The sequence below is a fragment of the Antechinus flavipes genome, chromosome 3 (genome assembly GCF_016432865.1).
Source record: "Antechinus flavipes isolate AdamAnt ecotype Samford, QLD, Australia chromosome 3, AdamAnt_v2, whole genome shotgun sequence".
Lineage (NCBI taxonomy): Eukaryota > Metazoa > Chordata > Mammalia > Dasyuromorphia > Dasyuridae > Antechinus > Antechinus flavipes.
The window spans coordinates 10,329,564-10,345,940 of NC_067400.1; the positions used below are offsets into that span (position 1 = coordinate 10,329,564).

The 16,377-nt window shown below is 47.2% G+C and overlaps 1 protein-coding gene across 20 annotated transcripts in view; it reads left to right on the plus strand.

Annotated features, from left to right (window-relative positions):
- KIF1A (kinesin family member 1A) overlaps nt 1–16,377 on the plus strand; it is a 173,200-nt gene that overhangs the window by 86,658 nt on the left and 70,165 nt on the right. For 11 of the 20 annotated variants that reach the window (XM_051991727.1, XM_051991728.1, XM_051991729.1 and 8 more), the window contains 7 exons: nt 71–154; nt 2,546–2,726; nt 3,524–3,596; nt 3,877–3,970; nt 5,501–5,649; nt 6,395–6,573; nt 9,670–9,807. In XM_051991727.1, coding sequence (XP_051847687.1) covers nt 71–154; nt 2,546–2,726; nt 3,524–3,596; nt 3,877–3,970; nt 5,501–5,649; nt 6,395–6,573; nt 9,670–9,807 — 898 coding nt within the window. Of the gene's footprint in view, nt 1–70; nt 155–2,545; nt 2,727–3,523; nt 3,597–3,876; nt 3,971–5,500; nt 5,650–6,394; nt 6,574–9,669; nt 9,808–10,769; nt 11,055–16,377 lie in introns of all 20 variants that reach the window. The other 9 variants (XM_051991717.1, XM_051991718.1, XM_051991721.1 and 6 more) reach the window with 2 other exon arrangements.

The window sequence follows — 16,377 nt, forward strand, 5'->3', positions numbered from 1 at the left end:
TCCCCATTCACATTGTTTCCATTTCTTCTCTTTCTCCCCTTTTTGTTTTTTCTTTATTTCTTTCCTGTAGCAGTGGTGACCCTGGAACCATGTGAGGGGGCAGACACCTATGTCAATGGCAAAAAAGTGACAGAACCCAGCATTCTACGATCTGGTAAGTTATCTCTCTCTGGGAGTAGAAACCCCAAAGGAAGGAATGAGAACCTCGACCACCATTAACTAAATTTTCATCATACAGAAATCCATTCATTCAACAATCGGTTATCAGATGGCTCTTATGAGCCATGGGTCCTGTGAGAGATCCATAGATGCATCCATAAGGCAGTGGTCCTTGCTCTCATGGAGTTCCCACTCTAACAGAGAAGATTGTAGGTCTATAAATGATATCATAACTACAATAATAATACTGAGAACTGAGACTTTCCCTCAAAATGGAGAAACATAAAGTTTTTGTTTTGTTTCCTAAAGCATTTAACCAAGTCTCTCATGTTATGCTGATAGAAAAATAAGTGCTAGACAATGATACAGTGATGTTAATCTAGAATTGCCAAATGTTGATTCTCAAAGAGCAGCCTTGAAGACTTACTCCGAGGGAGTGTTCCATTGCTCTGAACCAGACTGTGTGTGATCTAAGAGTTTTGTAAATTATTTATTCATTTATTTTTAATTTGTGGAATAAAAGATACATTCTCATAACATAGTAAAGATATTGATCAATGACTTGGAAAAAAGGCATAGATAGCTTGCTTGGCAAATTTGCACATGACAACATCTTAAGAGGGAGATGCCAGAGATTGGATCCAAAAAGATCTAAATAAGCCTGAACTTTGGGGTGGACCTTACCAGATGCGCTCTAATTGGGTTAAATGTAAAGATATAGAATCCCAGAATGTTAATATAGAATTTAGCCTGACTCATCTTTGAGTGCCCTCAACAATTCCCCATGAGTGAGCTTCAGCCTTTGTCTGAATATTTCTAATGAACAGCAGTCCATCAACTTTTTTGGTAAAAAATTTTCCATAAAAGTCATGTTGTGAAAGAAAATATAGATCTCCCACCCTAAAAAAAACCAAGAAAAATAAAGAAAAAGGAGAGAGAGAGAGAGAGAGAGAGAGAGAGAGAGAGAGAGAGAGAGAGAGAATGCTTCTACTTGTATTCAGACACAATCAGTTCCTTCTTTGCATGTGGATAGAATTTTTCATCTTAAGACCTTCAGAGAAGTTTATGGATCATTTTATTGCTGAGAACAGCAGTCATTGACAGCTCCTGATCCCAGAACATTTGCTTTTACTTTGTATACAGTACATTTCACTTGGCTTGAGTTCATGCAGGATTTTCCAGGTTTTTTTCTCAAGAGCATCCTGCCCATCATTTCACATAGACATATTCCCTCCTAATCACATACCACAATTTATTCCGCCACTCCCTAATTAATGGCATCCCCCCAATTTCCAATTTTTTTGCCCTGAAAGAGTTGCTATAAATTTTGTACATACATCTTTTTCCCCCTTTTTTGAGATTTTGTACATTTGTACATTTCCCCTTTTTGAGATTCATACCTAGTAAGGTATTGTTAGGTCAAGGGATATACATGAATTTATAGCCTTTTGGACATAGATCACATCTTTTGATCACTTATCAATCGGGGCATGGCTCTTATTTCTTATTAATTTGACTCGGTTCCCTTTATGTTTGAGAAATGAAGCTTTATCAGAGAAACTTGCCATCGTCATCTCTTGAGGTAGCCCATTTTTCTTTTTTATGTCCTTGAATGGTTAGGAAGGATATGCTGATCTCTAACCCAAAGCAGCCTCTCTCTGCTTCTTACTGCACTTAATTCTAGCCTGTGCAAGGCCAGCCTCTTTTCTATGATGGCCATTCAAACATCTTAAGATGGTTGTTGCTCCTCTAAGTCTTCTCTTCTCCAGCTTCCTTTAAGGGAGTCATCATGAGGAACGAACCCAAGTTTCTCCACTATCCCGGCCACCATTCTCTCAATGATTTCCAGTTTATCCATGTCTTTCCTAAAGAGTGATGCTCCCAAAAGATCACGGCACTCCCCATAGGCTTGATCAGGGCTGAGTACAGTAGGATCTTCTTAGACATGGATCTGATGTCTCCTTTAGAACTTAGAATCAACTTTCTTAACTTTCCTGTCATTCTAAGGACTCTTGTTGAACTTGCAGTCTGGTAAGACCCCTAGATCTTTTTTTCAGGCAAAATGCTAAGAAGCCGGACCTCCCCTGTCTTGTATGAATGAAACTGTTCTTTAACCCCAAGCACAATACTCTCTGTAGTGCAGAGAAGAGAAACCTTCAGGGGAGGGGGTGGATAGGGGAGCAACAGTTACACACAGCCCTGGCTACATTCGTAGCAGCAGATGCGGCCGCTTTCTTATGTAGCGAGCAGGGCTGAGCACAGGGCTTGATTTCCCAGCCCCCTTTGCCCTTTCTCTGATGGGCTGCTCTGCTTCTCCTTGGTCATCCTATACCGGGGAGTCCTCCCGACTTCCTCAGGCTAATCCTGCCCCTTCTTTTGCCGACAGGAAACCGCATTATCATGGGGAAGAGTCACGTGTTCCGATTCAACCATCCTGAGCAGGCTCGGCAAGAGCGTGAACGGACCCCATGTGCAGAGACTCCCGCAGAGCCAGTGGACTGGGCCTTTGCCCAGAGAGAGCTGCTCGAAAAGCAAGGCATTGATATGAAACAGGAGATGGAACAGAGGTGAGGGGTGTTGGGATGGGACGGGATGGAGGGTAGGGATAGGGATGGATAGGTTTCCAGAGCCTATTATTAGTATTGAAGATCGAGGTGCATGGGGCAGCTAGGTGGTACAGTGGTTAGAGCACCAGACCTGAGGTCAGGAGATCCTGAGTTCAAATCTGGCCTCAGACACTTAACATTTCCTAGCTGTGTGACCCTAGAAATCACGTAACCCTAATCGCCTCAGCAAAAAGAAAAAGAAAGAAAATCAAGGTGTGTTAGTAGTTTCAGGGTCTGACTCAGGAATTCCAGCCTTACTTGTGACACATCCTGGATGTGTGTTCCTGGGCAAGTCCCCAAACTTCTGAGAGTTCCAAGTAGCTCTCTGTAAGTTACAGAAAAGGTGCTTTTCTCTACTGAGAGAGTGGCTGTTTGACCAGGAGATCACTATGCCAATGACATCACAAATCCAGGCACCTCTCCCTCAGTTATTATCAATATTATTATTATTATGCAAATACATCAAGGATTTCTGCTTTATTCAATGTGGGGACGTCCTACTGTGAGAACGTCCTTCATCATTATATGTCATAACCTGCCTGTGACTTAGCCAGGTCTTAGAAGACAATCTGCTACTGAGGGAACTTGCTAGTTTGTCCGGGGTCCCAGGTCTAATAAAAATTAGAATGGGGATTCAAAATTCAAGCCTCCCTGATGGCGAGTGCACCACCCTTTCTGCTACATCACATCGCCATCATAAAAACGAACACACCCTGTTTGCACTGTCTCAATTTGTCATTCTGTCCCTTCTGGTTCAGACTCCAGGAACTTGAAGACCAATATCGGAAGGAGAGGGAAGAAGCCAACTACCTCCTCGAGCAGCAGAGACTGGTACGGGAGTCACTGCCCCTGGCCCTGGCCCTCAGAGGACAGCAAGCCTCTTGGTTGGGCTTTTCCTGAAGTAACTATTGAGCTAACCATTGAAGTAACCTCTGAGCTAAAAACTAGCTTAGGACAATTTCCACAAAGTGCTCTGACTTCTCAGAGCCTGTTTAATGGGAGACCCCTCCCAGAAGCCTTTGGTAGTTTGCCTGCAATGATCTGGGTTGGAGACATGGGATCATGGGATGGCGAAGGCCAGAGTGGTCACTTGGCCTTTCTTCTCCCCAAGGACTATGAGAGTAAGCTCGAGGCTTTGCAAAAGCAGATGGATTCCAGGTATTACCCAGAGGTCAATGAAGAGGAGGAAGAACCTGAAGATGAAGGTAAGGGACAATATTCTATGTATTTTGCCTATTGTAGAGCGGTTCCGAGTGAAGAATGCCCAAGGAAATTGAAAACAGGAGCCACGTTTCCTGGTTACTAGGTTATCTAGAAATGGTGATGGGTGGAAAGAGCAAAAAAACGAATTTGGGCTTAAGGTAGAGACAAAGGTTCTGGTGACAAACTTCTAAGTGAAGAATGCCCAAGGAAACTGAAAAGAAGAGTTGTATTTCCTGGTTTTATTAGGTCATCTAGGAATGGGAATTGGGTGGAAGGGACAAAACAAACAAACAAACAAACAAATGTGGGCTTAATATGGAGACAAAGGTTCTGATGACAAAGTTCTCTGCAAGGGGCTCAGGCTGCCTCAGAGATGGTCGGCTCCCACACTGAAGGGCTTCACATAGAGCCTTATTGACTCTTTATTGGGGATATTGAGGAAGGAATACTTATTCCCTTGTGGCCTGGACCAGAAAACTCTGAGATTCTTGTTGGCTCTGGGGTTCTGAATAGAAGGGAAAAGGTCGATAATTTGCATCTGCTAATGGGCCAGTAGTAGTGAGACAGGGACAGAGACTAGTGTAAAAGACTCTTGGGAGAGGAAAGTCCTTCTGCCAGTGCTGGCCAGCAGCTTCTCTGTAACTTGCAGTCACAGAGTTTCCTAGAGCAGATGTGTTGAACCCCAATCCACAGCACTCTGTGGTATATCCAGAACCAGAAGAAAATGTGGTTGGGAAATATTTAACAACAGAAATAAGAATACAATATGACATAGGTAATATTAATTTGTGGTTTTCTAAGTTGACATGCTGTGCTCAAGGAGTCTTTTCTATTTGAGCTGGATACCGCTGGCCCAAGAGACTGTATTGCCTGATCAGCGTCATCCAGCCTAATCTGTGTCAGGGGCTAGCTAATAGGCCAGTAGTAATGAGCCCATGAAAGGAAAGGATCACGAGCTCCGAGGGGACCCTAGACATCACCCAGTCTCACTTCCTCATTGTACAGCTAAGGGAGGGGAGGGGGCTCTGGCCAATGTGTCATTCCAGAGGGAATAAAGGTCAAATAGTGAAACAGGACAGCTTCTAAGCCTCCATTTCCTTCTCCCTAAAATGAAGGTGTGGACTCCCTGCCTCCCAGCTCCGTGGAGATCCCACGGCCCCACGTTTGTCTTGGAATACCTTACATTTCCTGAGCGCCTCAGTCCGTGGCACAAAGTCGCTCCCGGTACTTCTGCCCTTGGGGAGGCGGCAACATGACTAGGCTTTCCTAATAGCCGTGCTCCTATTCCTGTCCGCAGCCTATTCACTGTCCTTATTTCTTTTGCTCACTGTGTATTATCTTGTAAGATTATTGAATCTCCGCCATCTTTTCTTAGTCTATCCACTTCGACAAGTGGCCATTAATTGTTCCTGTTCTGGGCCAGACTCTTGAAGGACAAAGTAGCGGGAGGTACCTAACTCCCTTGTGGTCTGTCCTGGAAGACAGCTGCCCTTCCCTGGAATGACCGTGGGAGTTGTTTTTTCTCTTGACAGTCCAGTGGACAGAGAGGGAATTTGAGCTGGCACTTTGGGCCTTCAGGAAGTGGAAGTGGTACCAGTTCACGTCACTGAGAGACCTGTTGTGGGGCAATGCCATTTTCCTCAAAGAAGCCAATGCCATTAGCGTGGAGCTAAAGAAGAAGGTAAGAATGCGCTGGGGTTGCGCTTCCTTATTTTCAGAGTTTGGATCAGCACGAAGGCTCGGACCCGCGGTGCCGGCATCCGGGGAGTCACCGGCTGGGCCATCCCCTTCGAGTGTCTGGACAAAGTTAAACTGTCCCTTCATCTCCAAGTCCCTGCCCCCACATCCCAGTTGCCATCCTACGCAGGCATCTGGTCCTTCTCCATTTCCCTTCGCCACCTTCTGCTCTGGGCTGACTCCCTCTACTGAGGCTACGGGAGAGAGTTTAGTGACTCTGCCAGGGATCCATAATGGCCCCTAAATATTGCCCCAGTGATGGTTAAGATCCAGGGCTCATTGGCTTCACATCCTCCCAACTAAAATGTCCTTGGGCTCATGGTGACGCCCTCTGCGCTCTGTGCCCTGGAAGCGGTGATGTTCGGTGCTTCCCCAGTGTTACAAAGCCCTCGGCCCCAGCAAGAAATTAGATCTTTTATGTGGGCATGGGGATAATGCTGAAAAGTGGCCTCTCACTTGAATAAAATGGCTGGGATGGGAAGCTGGCTCTCTCCCGGGTGGGCAGGGGAAATGGGACCCGCTGACAATATTCTCTCAGCTTCCTGGGAAGATCCCAAGACCTTATATCCAGCCCCTGGCTGCCATGCTGTGGAGGAGAGGGGGGAAGGGGAAGGGAAGGGAGGTGCTCGCTCGGTGGCGATCCCGGCAGCTTGGAGATGCTTGGACATTTCCTCCCTGTTTGTCACCAGGTCCAATTCCAGTTTGTTCTCCTCACGGACACGCTCTACTCCCCCCTACCTCCGGATTTGCTTCCCCCTGATGCTGCCAAAGAAAGAGAGAAACGGCCCTTCCCACGCACCATTGTGGCCATCGAGGTCCAGGATCAGAAGAACGGGGCCACTCATTACTGGACACTGGAGAAACTGAGGTAGGGACCAGGGGACGAAGAAGGACGATGATCCTGGAGGGGGGAGGCTGGAGGAGAAAGCATGGCCACTGAGGAGGCGGCTTCCACATTTTGGGGTTGAAAGCAGGCTGTAGAAGTGAGATGGGCTTGTGTGATTTGGACAAGCTGGAGAAACATACAGACCTTGGGGCTTAGGACTCAGAGGAATCTGGATCAGCCCCTTCATCTTGCAGATGAGTAGACTGAGGCTCAGAGGAGGAAAGTGGCTTACCCAGAATCACACATATCGCTGCCATCTGAGATGGAATTTGAACACATGCTCCAACTGGAGCCCGTGCTTTTCGCTACATTTTGATGCCCCCCAAATAGCAGATGCTGACAGGCTCCACGCCCCCTGCTTCCCGGCGACCATTACCTCCAAAAAATTCAAGTCCAGCCAAGGCTTGTATAGGGTGCCTGATTCTTTGAATGGAAGAGGGGGGATTGTGGATCACGTGACCCCAAGAACATGCCTCATCCAATAAAAAATCAGTCATTAGAACAACATTAAAATCCGCTTTGGGGTGAGCTACCCTTTGGTTTCCAGAAGCTAAGCTCGCAGAGGAACTTCTGAGCAAGTCCCCACTGCTTTCTACTCAAGGTAGAACACATGAGTGAGAACCAGAGTTGTAACTAGGAAAGGTCAACAGCGGGTTGTCTCAGGATTCTGAATGTATAGGGGGCTGACTTTAGAGGACATTGACTACACTCGCATCCTTTCAGCACTGGGAAACAGGGCTCACAACTCAATGGAAAAGTTCTCCCCCAACCTATAGACCTCGCTAATTAACACAATGTATATCTGGCCCCAGGAGTAGTCCATAGTATTTCGCACCTGGTGCCTAAATTCCAAGTTACAACTATGATAAGAGACCGTGATTGTCCATTCTCTTTCTGAAAAACTTCAAGCATGGAGACTGGGTATGTCTTGGTCTTCCATCTCTGCCTTTTCTGGCCCAGATTGCCTTCCCAGTGAGAACCCACGATTTCTACTGACCTGATAGCCTCTCGTTGGGTCTTCCCGGTCATCGGCAATGACTCCTTGGCTTCCTTTGTGAGAACTCTTTGTAGACCTGAAGACTATAACCCGATGGCTTCAGTTCATTCTGATTTAACTACTTTATGTAGAGCTGAGCTAGAAAAAAGAACGTTCCAAAGGGGAAGGGGACTGGATCCAGACTCCGTGCTTTGCTGCCATGCTTCTACCAAGAACCACATGACATTGTAGATATCTCTGTGAGAGGCAACATGGGGTAAAGGATAGAAATCCGGCTTTGGGATTAGGGAAATCGGGGTTCAAGCCCTGCCACTGACACATACAAGGTATTTGACTCTGGGCAGGTGACATTTTTTAAAGCTGCAAGTAACTCTCTAAGATAATTGACAACCAAGTGTCAATCCACATTGTTGGAGGGAATTTTCATATTTGGAGTTCCCTGCCCCAATCAAATTTCAAGTCTGGACCCTTCACCACCCCCCCTCCCAAATAAAACCCAAATCTGTTCCTGAATGCTGTTTCCTTACCTTTTAAAAAGCCATATTGAGGCAGCAAAGAATTCATTCAAATGAAGGGGGAAATTGTGTGGATATCACACAAGGCATATTTTCAATTGGGAACATTGGCCAATTGTTTGGTCACAAATCGCCCATTAATTTTCCTTTGAACATCTTAACATTGATTTCCATTCTCTGAATGTAGATCGTTTCCTGATGGGGTAGTAGCCAGAGAGTGGAGTACCTTGTAAAGGAGCTAGCACAGGAGCAAAAATCCAGCCACTCCCACACCAACCCAGCTGTCCTCTGGTGACTTGGATAATGAAGTCTAAAGTGGCCGGATGGCCCAGGACATAGGGTTCTAGGTCTTTAGTCAAGAAGATTCCTCTTTCTGAGTTCAACTCTGGCTCAGATATTAGTTTTGTGACCTTAGCAAGTCATTTATCCCTGTTTGATTCAGATTCCCCATCTCTAAAACGAACCAAAAAAGGAAATGGCGGACCACTTCAGTGTCTTTGCCGAGAAAACCCCAAATGGGGCCAGGAAGAATCGGACACAAAGTCTTCCTTATTGCAGGCGTCTGATTTCAGTGAAGGCAGTTAGTTGACTGGAGAAAAAGGAGGCCAGCCAGGATGTGTGTCCTGGCAGCTTGGGCCCCTTCAGATTTGGAGGTGAAAATGAGCACTCACTGGTCACTCACTCAATCCAACAATGAAACACCTACTGTGTGCTGCCCCAAGGAGCTTTTGCTCTACCAGCCAGGGCAAGAGAAGCAAATACACATTGTGGTGGGAGCGAGCATTGAGCGGAGGAGAGCCTGGAAAAGTCTGACCCAGGGGATCCCCCGAGCTGAGCCTTCTCTCTTAGTCAACTTTGCAGACACTTTTGCATGAGCTTCACCCAAAGGGAAAATCCAAAACCAAGGTGGGGGATGTGAATTCAGTCTGGGACACTGATGGAGGTGAGGAACTTCCAATTGCAAGCTCCATCCAGCTACGTAGATTGGCATTTGGGTTGTAAACTTTCTTACCGAGTTGCTTGCAGCTTTCAGAAGTTGTCCCTTGCCCAGAATCAAAGGCCTTGCATGTGTCGATGGTAGGGCTTGAACCCCGATTTCCCTGACCTTAAACCATCAGGGTAGAAGGTGATTCCATGAGACCATGAGTTCAAACTCTTCCTGTGACACTATGTGACTTTAAGTGAGTCAATTAGCCACTGAGCCTCAGTTTCCGCATCTGAAAAATGAGGTAGTTAACCTCTCAGTTCCTTTCCCCGAGTCTGTGATGTGGTCATCTTGGGTCAGTTCTTCCAAGGCATTAATTAGAGATATTTATGTCTTGAAGGCGAGTTGGGTGACCTCACGATGAATAATAATGGGTGTGGAACACCTGGGGTTTGCCCACTCTGCCAGCCTCTGGGTATGGAGGCAGGAAGTGTTTCCTCCCCATTGTTCCATGTCATGGGACTTCTGCCCTTCCCCCACCCCCATGGCGTTACCCTCTGTCTCAAGGTTTGCCCTTGGAGCCCCCCTCCCACCACCTTTGCCCCTGGCAGCGGCTCAGGGCCTGTCTCCTCTCACAATAGGCAGAGACTGGACTTGATGCGTGAGATGTACGACCGGGCTGCCGAGGTGCCGTCCAGTGTCATTGAGGACTGTGACAACGTGGTGACTGGCGGGGACCCTTTCTACGACCGATTCCCTTGGTTCCGGCTGGTTGGCAGGTGAGAGAACGTTCTTGCCTTCCCCTGACAGGGACAGAACGAGGGAGAGTTCTCACGGAAGCACCAAAAACCCTGCACTCGGAAGACACCAGTTTCTATATTAACATAACAATAAGCCTGGGGTTCTGTCGGGGGTGAGCAGAGAGTGGGTTTGGGGGCCAGCCAGTGAGGGAGAATGACACACCCCGAGGGGAGCTGAATGGCTCAGCCCCTCCCTGGAGCCCCAGCACACTCCCACCTTCAGCAGCACCAGCGGTGGAACCCGTACTGTTGGCCACACCCGACCAGGACCCATAGCAGCTTCTTCATTGGTCAAGGGAAGGGGAGGGGGACGTCTGACCGGGCCAACACTTCTGGTTGGAGGACTCACAGATGGGCTTTGCGTCCTCGGCCACGTGTGTCTTTGTGTGTGTTCTCACTGGGCTGCCAGCATCCATCTCCGTGTTGTATGAATCACGTGCACACCCATGCCTTCTGCATTGGGATCGGAAGGGTGTGGGGCTGTCACCTCAAAGGTCTTATCAACCTGACCCTTCTCCCTTGACCTCTAGCCCCTAGCTGGCCTGGGAACAGGAGGGCCTCTCTGGGGTTACTCCTCCATGGAGTGGTTCTAATGAATGTGTTTCTGTCTGGACCAGCCCGTCCCCAATCCCAGTCCACCCTGGGCATCCCACCAATTGAACTGTTCTCTTTTGATCCTGCCAGCTGACAGCTCTTGCAGCTTCTGTGTGAGGTGCAGGGTGGGGGGGATATTTTTGTTCTTTCCATCTCTAACAACAGCATTTCTTTGGTGTTTTTTTTTTTTTTTTTTGTCATTGTTGTCGTTCTTGGTTTTGAGTTGTTTTTTTGTTTCGTTTTGTTTTGTTTTTTTAGAAAAAAAACACCCTTTTTGTTTCCTTCTCTATCCTGCTCAGTTTGGAATAGCTGGTGTTAACCTCTCTTCTATCTTGTACTAACCTCAGCTCAGATGTCTCTGGCTGCAACAGCTCTCCTCTTTTCAACACATGCATGAGCGAGCGCATGGCTGATCTCACCCCCTCCCCCACCTTCTCGAACCCCGACTCCGACATCACCGAGCCTGCTGACGAGCAGCATGTGGGGAAGGAGGAGGAGGAGGAGGAGGAGGAGGAGGATGAGGAGGAGGAGGAGGAGGACTTCGAGGAAGACATCTTTCCAGAGTGCTCGCTGTGTGATGGTGGCCGGGATCCATTTTACGACCGCTCCCCCCTGTTCAGTTTAGTAGGAAGGTTGGTGAGGTTTCAGGAGAGCATGCTGGGAGGGAACTAGCTCTTTCGCATGAGGGAACTGCCGTCTGAGCACGATTGGATCTGAGAGGGCGCCAATTCCATAGATATTTAGGGCTATGATCCTACCGTTCAGATGCCCCGAGAGCCCAAGGGCGTGGGGCATCTCTTCAGAGCAGAACAATTTCCAACATGGAGGCAGCAGGGCCATCGACATGGCGACTGACATGGAGTCTTTAGGAATGATGGGGAAGTGGCCGATTGCCTTGGGTAGTTGCCGTTCAGCAGAGTCTGACAGAATTCATTGCAGAGCTCAGTCAAGGAAGAATATTGGTGAGAGGCAGCAAGAAGCAGCAGCTGTGGTCGATAGGGAAACATGGCTCTTGGTACCTTGGTTTTAGGAGCTAATCACTTTTTTTGCTCTCAGTGTGTGGTTTCATTGGCACGGGGAACTCCCAGTGTAGACGCTCCCTCTGCCAATGAGCATGGGTAGCTTCGGTAACTTAGCTCATGGATAAGTCTTCGAGAGTTACTTGGGGCGCTCTGAGAATAAGAGGCTTACCCATAGTCACACAGCCAGCATGTCTCCAAGACAGGGCTCAAACCCAGTCCCAAAGCTAGGCTTCTAGTCACTATTTGTGTCTTTCTGTTTATCAATAATGAAATTGATAGCGTGTAGGAAATTCAGCTTTCAGATTCTTGATGGAGGCTACTTTCGTTTTATTCCTGAAAGCTCTCACGAACCCCCAGAGATGCAGGCTCTGAAATTAGCAATAAATAATTCATCTTTTCCTATATTGGGAGTAATTGAAATGCTAGTGATTATGAGCTTGAGACCAGAGCCCATGACATTGGAAGGGAGCATCTGTGAGAAGGGGAATAAAGACCTGAAAAAACACTAAGAGAAAAAATGTATATACTCTGTACATATACATATATATTCACACACATACACACACACGCATGTGTTTTTGTAAATACATAGATATATGTGTGTGTGTATACATATGATATATGTATATATGAGAGAGAGAGAGAGAGAGATCTCAGGGCTCATGTTTCCTGGATGGTGGAAAGAACATCAGTTAAAGAGACTTGAGTTCAACTCTGCCACAAACTAGTTCTGTGACCTTTGACAAGTCATTGAAGGTCCCTTCTAGAATTCAGTTTTTTCATCTATCCAATGGGATTAGTGATATTTGTCATACTGATCACAGAGTTGCCACAGGTTTAGAGGGACTCACTTGGATGAAAAGGCTTTGTAGACTAATGCTCTAGAAACGTCAGTTATCACCAGGAACAAGTGGACGGCTATCCAGGTTGAGAGGAATTTGCTCACGATGAGTCACATGGCACGTGGGACATTATTAGGTCCGTGGAGAATAAGAGAGGAGAGGCAAATCAGTGTCAAGTCAAAGTCAAAGACCCAGATTCCTAGCCTCCCTTTGCCACTCGCTCCCTGTATGGGACAGATCGTTTCATTTCTCTGGGTCCCAGTTCTCTCCTCTGGAACGAAACGTAGGTCGTTTTCAGTTCTAGCTCTGTGGTTGGTGTACCAGAAGGGAAGGCCGATCCAAAGGGGAAATGACAACATTTGGGCATTTTGTTAGGTGAGAAGTAAAAGGAACTTTATTAGATCAGAGAGGGAAAACACCAGAAATCTTCAGAAGGCCCACACGGGACCTAGGCTGCAGAGAGTAGAGTGTTTTCTCCAACAGAACAGCCATTGGAAGTTTAACTCATTCTTCCTCTGGTCCAGGTCATGGAGAAAAGGCAAGACAGCTCTTTTCCTAATCACTAGGCTAGATTGGGAAACCTCCACTGGCTTGGTTTGAGTTCAGCCTAGGAGCTATCTAGTAGAGAAGGTCAATAAATTGTGATTTCACCATTTCAAATCTGGAATAAGCATCAGCTTTCAAGTGACCCTCTGGAAAAGCAGTGTCACAGTCACAGAGCCCGATCAATTTGTGAAAGATGGTGGTCTGGATTGCCTCGACTCCATCTGGCTCTGTCCTTAGGAAAGCTCTTGAAATGGACAAAAATTAGTTTGGACTTTCCGGCTAGGCTCCATAGGAAGATTCTTCCTGAGGGTCTGCTGTCTCGGAGTCTTCAAAGACAGCAAAAGTTGGAGAAATTGAGGGAGAAGATGGCTTTCGGGAAGGCTCTGAGCAGAGTTGATTTTGGTTTATCGATTTTCCAGAGACCAGATTCCAGTTCTGTCTATCTTAATACCTGGCACAGCTTTGAGGGTTCCCTTCTCCGGCAAAAGAAAATTTCAGAATGAAGGGTGTTGGGAGGGGAAAGAGAGCCCAGAATGAGAAGGGCCCGGGAACAGGCAAGAAATGGCATGTAGGCTCCTGCAGTCTCCGACGGAAAGAGCTGGATTCTTCCCATTTTTTCTTTTTTCCACTTGGGAAATCTGAAATTGGACAAAATTGACAAAACGAATAAAATCAACCAAAGAAGGAGAAGCTCCTCCCCAAGCCCCCGTTGTGGGGTGTCTCTGGAGGGCCTTTATTTTGAATCTCCCGAATCTTTTTGGTTGCGCTCAGAATGGGCATCCCCGGGCAGCAGCTGTGCAGGCCACATTTCCCATGAACTGTGTTCTGACTGGTTGATAATCGGGGCCTTTGTCTTTGATTTTTTTCATATATCCTTTTTTAGTTTCTTTCTTTGTTTAGCTGCTGGCTCTCTACAAAGCTTTAGCAAAATTGGGGGGAGGGGTTATTTCACTTTTGTCTTCCCTTTAAAAGGCTTTTCTTTGGTCTGAGCATGCCATCTTTGCACCTCACCAATCTTGTGGTTAGTGTCTGCTCTCTTTTCCTCATCCCTTAGTGCCACATGCCCTCACCCTCCTCTCTTTCTCTGTTCCTGCTCCCTTTTCTCCCCTCACTTTTCATCCTCCCTCAAGATATACCCATCTCTTCTGTTTGGATAAGACCACTGTGGGAGCAGTCAGCCAGGCTCCGCGCCTGGGGATTCAGAGCGACGTCCCCAGCCTCCCCGCCATCTGTCTGCACCCTGCCACTCTCAGGGTGGCTGCCTGACCCCAGGCTCAGAGCTACCCCTCTGGCCCTTCTTCCCTGTGGCTAACGTTCTTTCCCATTCATCCAGAGTTGTTGATCACGGCTTCGAGCGAAAAACTTGAGAGAAGTAAAGGTTGAAGGCGAGGAGTATTCTCTATAAAACCAATCTCTTCTTTCATTCCTCCTGCATCCTTCAAAAGGCAAGAAAGCTTAGCAGGTCAGCCCTGAGAGAGCCAGAGATTATCCCTGTCAACCTACCTAGCGCACCAAGTCAGGGAAGAGCGGAGCAGTAGAGGAGTAACTCCCATCCCGATGAGATCCTTGAGACCCAGACCCCAGAGCTTGCCAGCAATCTGGGAAAAGAAAGTTGATGTGGAAAAACAGTATGGATGAGAAGGCTTTAGAAATGCCAACTTTTTAACTCTGTTGGGTGGAGAAAGTAAGAAAAGGAAGAGAGGAATGAAAGGGGACTGAGGAGGAAGAAAAGGGGGAAAGGGATGAAGCAAGGGAGGATAAATCTTCCCCAGAGCTTGGTGTAGATAGATAAGGCAATCTGAGACATGGCGAGCAGTATTGGACTGGTCCAAGGCGTTGCGTGCCTTGAGCAGAGGGAGGCTTGTTTTGGGAATGTCTGCACCTAATGATCCAGGGGACCATGACAAGGATGTAGATCATTGATGAGAACCTTGGACTTGGAGTTAGGAAGACCCACCCTCAAATCCTGCTTCAGACGCTAAGTGTTTATCCTTAAGCGAATTCTCTCTGTGCCATAGGGGATAAGAGCACATAGCTTCAAGGACTGTTTTCAGGATCAAATGATGTTGTGTCTGTAAAATGCTTTGCAAAGGGCTCTAGAAATATCAGCTCTGGTAACTGAAGGCACGGGTGGTCTTCCAAAGTCCAAGGAACAAAGGCCTCTGCTTCTCTAGAGACCAAGAGAGCTGATAGCAAGAAAGAGGCTGAACTTGGCCTTGGGCTGGAGATGGAGAGCTCTTGGGTTCTGAAGCAGCAAGAGTGTTTTCTCATCCATAATACTGAGGTTGGACTAGACTAATCTCAGAAGGGTCTTCAGCCCTAAGTATCTTTGACTCTAAGTCAACATGGTAATATTGGGGGCGGGGGAGAGTCATCCTGAAAAGCTCCATTGTTTGCCAAGATGGAGAAGGGAGGGCATTCTCACCCACTTGATGTCATCTAGCAGATGTGTTGGTCTTCACCAATGGGAGAACAGAGCAGCTTCTTCAGGTTGAGAAACAGACTCTTTGCAGGTCCCTTCTTGGATCTGTTCCACTTGTTTTCCATTGATCACTTGTCTTTAGACAGGAATGAGAAGGGACTAGATCTCCAGCAGGATCTTCATAAAATCTCCATAGTGTCCAGTACCGCCATAAATATCCTTTGGAAAATGTTTGCAGAGCATTAGGCCCGGAGAGGGGCTTGTATTCCACAATCCCAAGTGTTCTTCCAGGCCCTCACAGGGAGGGGAGATCCAGCCAGACACATACATGCAGAATCTGGTCCTGTATACAGAAGGTGCCCAGATGGATCTTTGCCTTTTAAGCCTTGAAAGGAATCTGGTTCCCAAAGTAGAAACCCATAAGGAAGATACTAAGAATGCCATCCAAAGAAGCCATCTTTCCTGTAGTCTCAAGCAGCAATATGGTTATTGGCTTAAATGCTATCCTGGTACCTGAAAATGGATAGCTGGGGGGAAGGGGAGGAGGGTAAAGAATAGAGCCCTTCCAAGGAGGCCTTTAAGTTAATGCAGTTTATTGATGAACTAGCTGGACTAAACTGTCGAACTTCCAGGCTCTATTCAGAAAGCCTTCCACCTCCCTTCAAAGCTTCCTTAGCACGTCCCTCCCTTTGAGGTGTGTGCCTTTCCCTTTGCAAACAGCTCACTCCACTCTCCCTTCATGGGAGCACATCAAACCCCAACATACGATAAGACAACTAAGGTTCAAACACCCAGGATTGGCTCCCTTTGTGACCCAGTCTTCCTGACAATTGTGACAGTCTCTAGGGCATTTCGAGCCCATGTTTTAATACAATGCCAGCCTTCCCCACATTTTACCTAGCGTCTGTAAATTAGCCCCAAGTCTCTAGGTACAGTCATCGATTTCCAACATGGCGGCACTCTGAGTGGTCACCCAAAGAAAGGTGACTGGCTCCATCCATTTATTGCTCTTCTATAGACCTGGGGTGTCTGTAAGACTTTCACACTGTCCATAGCCGAAGGGGCCTTAGAGTTGCAGAATCTCATAAAGGTTTAGAAAGTCACATGTGCCTTCTCCGCCATC